The sequence below is a fragment of the Mizuhopecten yessoensis genome, unplaced genomic scaffold, assembly GCF_002113885.1.
Source record: "Mizuhopecten yessoensis strain PY_sf001 unplaced genomic scaffold, ASM211388v2 scaffold6777, whole genome shotgun sequence".
Classification (NCBI taxonomy): Eukaryota; Metazoa; Mollusca; class Bivalvia; order Pectinida; family Pectinidae; genus Mizuhopecten; species Mizuhopecten yessoensis.
In genome coordinates, this window is record NW_018406719.1 from 1,003 (window position 1) to 5,214 (window position 4,212).

Here is a 4,212-nt window from a genome sequence, read left to right on the forward strand (position 1 = left end):
TAATATTTTAAATACTAGTATAATTGATCATGACTTCTGTATTGAATCAAAGGTCACCAGATCATATGACCTGTGATGTCATGTCATCAGATCTTACACCACAGATATTGTAGAGGAACAGAACGGAAGCTTCTTTTTTATTCAGATTTGATTTATAGGCTCATCTGGAACAAAGTACCAGTGTGAACTAATGTGGTGGTGCTTCATCTGTCGTCGTCCCTGTCGTCCATCAAATTTCACGTTCAATGACATTTCCTCCCTAAATGTTGACCAGAATTTAACTGAATTCTAGCATTTCTAGGCCAAGGCGATCAAAAGATTTAAAATGTAGTGTCTGACCCCCTACCTGCGTGCTGAGAGACTGGGCCCAAAGGAATTAAATTGTCTGATTTACATTAAATGACGTCTCCTTATATACCCCCAGCAACGAAGTAAGGGGGGTATACTGGAATCACCCTGTCCATCCGTCTGCAGTGACTTGTCCTGAAAACTCCATTTTAACTAACAGGCAGATTTTATTGAAACTTCACTTAAATGACCAGTTTATTATGTAGTTGTGCATCAGCATTTTAATTTCATATCGCAACACTTTTTAAGGGAGTTACGGCCCTCTATGCGAAATAACTTGTCCGGAAACCCAAAGGTCAAGGTCACTTAATGATGTATAAACTACCAGCATCTGCGGGTTTAAGTTATCCTCCAGATGACAGTTCTAGTTAATTACTGTGTAGATACCGACCAAATTGTAGTGGTAGCATACTTCACTCATTGGGATAATAAGTTATACAAAATAAAAGAGCTGAAACCTTAGGGGTTTATGGTTTTGATTAAAAGGGGTCAAATTTGAAGATTTTCTTTAAATGACATCTCTTCCTTGGGAAGGCTTTAAATAAATTGTTGTGATAGTGTCTGTGGCTCATGGGGGTCTTAAGTAATACAAATAAAGGGTCTGCCTTTCTTGGGGCTCTGGACCCAAGCTTCTCAGCACATTTCAAGTTGATTGCCCAGGAATAGCCAGATGAGCGATTCAAGACCATCGGGCCTCTTATTCTGTAATGACTAAGTTTCTTCATTCATGAGGCATTGGATTGTAACAGAGGTCTATTTTTTAATACAATGCTTTCACTAGGGTTTGAACCCAGAACCACTGACTTACTAGTCTGACCTTCTGCTGATTGGGCTAAAAAGATATTCTCTTAAGCTTATTCAGGAGCATGCCAGATCAGTAAAACAGAGGACCCAGGTTGATTTCTAGCAGAAGCATATTATTGGAACATAGCATAATGTAATGTTGAAAGCATTTTTCCAGTGATTAATTCTATTTGACAGCTTAAAATAATATGTTTTGTGTTGTCATACTAAATTTATTTATGACGTCATGATCATATATATTTATCAACACTCTTTTGATTAGAAATGGTAAAACCTTTAGTATTTTAAAAATAAGTCAATCAAGTTAACTAACCACCAATCATTGGGTAAAATATATGTTACATATCATGACAAGGTTTCTTGTCTGAGCTTGAAACATCATTTGGTAATTTTAGTTGAATGAGTATTTAAGCCTTATATAATGGTAGTTATTGCCATCTTTTGTGTTATCTTAACTGGTTACACATTTTTTCTATGATTGGTAAAAGATCAGTTGATTTATTATTTGATACTACCATTAATTCACTCATTAAACTCTTCCTTTACAAATTATTCTTCACAGTATTCTAAAGTAAATTGGAAATGATTCTCTGACTTATAGATTTAATAGCCATATTGGTTACGTTCTAACATATCGATTTCATATAATTAAGACTTTTCAGCCTATATTTCTTTTTTTATATACAGAAACAACCAAAGCAAAGATCAAAAAAGAAAAAGAGGAGAAAAAATTCTACCCCACCAAAGGTTTCTGTGATGCTAAAGACAAGCTCCAAAAGAACAGGGTTGTTGTCATCAAAGGAAACACGGGAGACGGTAAAACAGCAATCGCCGTTCAACTCCTTCATTGGCTGAGTCGGGAGCAAGGAGCCGGACAACCCATACAACTTCACAAGATTAAGAAATTAGATTTATTGGCTCCAAACTTAAAACTGATCACTTTTATTGATGATGTTTTTGGTGAGAAAGATGTGTGTAAAAAGGATGTACAAGAGTGGAACAAAAGAGTCTCAAATGTAAAAACACTTTTTCTTGATGAGCAAACAGAGACCAATTTTCTCCTCATTACTGTTCGCAATGAAGTATTCAATTCTTTAGAAAAACGTTCTTTGGGAACAATTTTTACCAAAGACAACTTAATTGATCTTAGCTCTGATACATACAAAGTTGAAGAAGAGAAAAAAGGACTATTAGAGCTGTATAAGCCAGAAAACTTTTCATGGACAGACAAAGAAAAAACACAAATTTTAACTTGCGCACCAAACATTGGATTCCCACAATGTTGCCAGCTTTTCTGCAATTCTAAAAAATTGCAGAAAGAACGAGTGAGATTTTTTGAAAATCCTTTTCATTTCTTGAATGAAGCATTGACAAGATTAGAAGAATGTTCTGCACTTTTGTTTCTCTTCCTCAATAATGGTATGATAAGTGTAAAAGATCTGGATCCAAACAGTCAAAAAGTCAACCTAAAATTGCTGGAAGAAGCTTTTGATCTCAATTTAATTGATGGTGAAAATGACAGTACCAAATTGACATATAAGAAAAAAGTAGGATGTGTAAAAGAAAGTTTAGAAAAATTGTTAGGATTTCTAGTAGTGAAGGAGAAATATTGGTGGTCTGGTGAGGATGTGTACAGATTTAATCATGATTCTATTTATGTTGCTGTGGCACTTTTGTACGGACAAGTCACACCGATTGGCTTCATACAGAATTGTCCCAGCGAATCCCTCAGTTATCTAACAACCTCAAAAACAGCTACAAACATGATTGTCATATCATCTGATCAGTATACAGAAATGTGTGAGCGTCTACTCCGAGAGTTTGAATGTGAGGAGAATCGATATGGTACTAGTATTGGCTCTCTAGATGTATGGAATGATCCTGTATTTGTTAAAAGATTTGTCAGGTTGTTGAATGACAGAAAAGTTGACAAACTTGATGTGTTGAAAAAAGCATGTTGTTCTGGTGCAGAAGAATGTGCTTTATATCTTCTGTGTGCGGGAGTAGAACCTGACGAGGACACAGTGTTTAGTGTGGTGTGGGGAGGGAGTGTGAAACTGTTACGTAAACTACTGGAGTATAACGTCACCCCTACAGCGAGGAATGAGTACAATGACAATGTCCTATATAAGGCGTGTTGGTATAGGAGAGAAGAGATGGTGACGTTGTTATGTGACACTTACCCACACTTGGTACATGACACTGATTGGTGTGGACAAACCCCGCTCTATGTTGTGGCACGGACAGGAAACTGTTCTATGTTTCAGACAGTGGAGAGGTGTGTACTTAACTCCTTATATAGAGTTGATGACCAACAACACAAGTGTGAGTCGGTAAATGGTCGTGTGGTTCATAGGAACTGTGTGTGTGCTCAGTACATGGCTCAGTTAGTGGATGTGTACAGGGGGAGAACGGCGTTCCATGAGAGTTGTAGGCGGGGTAACAGGGAGGTTTGTTTATATTTATGTCGGTCGTACCCAGCACTAACTACAGCTGTAGATAATGACGGCCGCCATTGTCTACATTACTTAGCTTGGTATACATCAGATGTAGACTGGTTCACTGAGTGTGAATCTCATGTTAAACAATACCTAGAGTCTACAGGACGTAAGTATGACATCGCAACCATACTTAACAATAAAGGGAAATCTGTTTTAGACGAAGCGAAGGAATGGGCGAAGGAAAGGGCGGAGTACTGGGCGACAGAAAACAACCCTTTGTTAGATCATCTTATTAAAGTGTTTGGTAAATAAAAATGATACTGATTTCTCAATGAAATGTACAATTATAATCAACACAAACCTTTTAAAACAATCCTGTGCAAAGCTCATGTCATGATGATTTGTTTTGACGAGCACATTTTCTCGGTAAATATTATAAATCGTGATGAGTTTTTCAGTCCAAATTTGCCGATCTTCTTTACGATCCGTAAAAATATGGCCCGGGGGTGTCTGTCCTCTTTGAGGTGCGAGATTTTGTGGGTTTTTGGGGAAATACTGAGTAGATCATGTCGGGGTTTTAACTGGGGTTGAAGAATTAAAAAATTATCATGTTTTATGT

The 4,212-nt window shown here is 37.0% G+C and overlaps 1 protein-coding gene across 1 annotated transcript; it reads left to right on the forward strand.

Moving 5' to 3' along the window:
• Positions 1-1,839: 1,839 nt before the first annotated feature.
• LOC110452614 lies at positions 1,840-3,602 on the forward strand (the record flags this gene model as incomplete). Its single annotated transcript, XM_021501246.1, has 1 exon — positions 1,840-3,602. A coding segment is annotated over one exon (1,763 nt), but the record flags the coding sequence as incomplete, so codon positions are not given.
• Between the last annotated feature and the right edge of the window lie 610 nt (positions 3,603-4,212).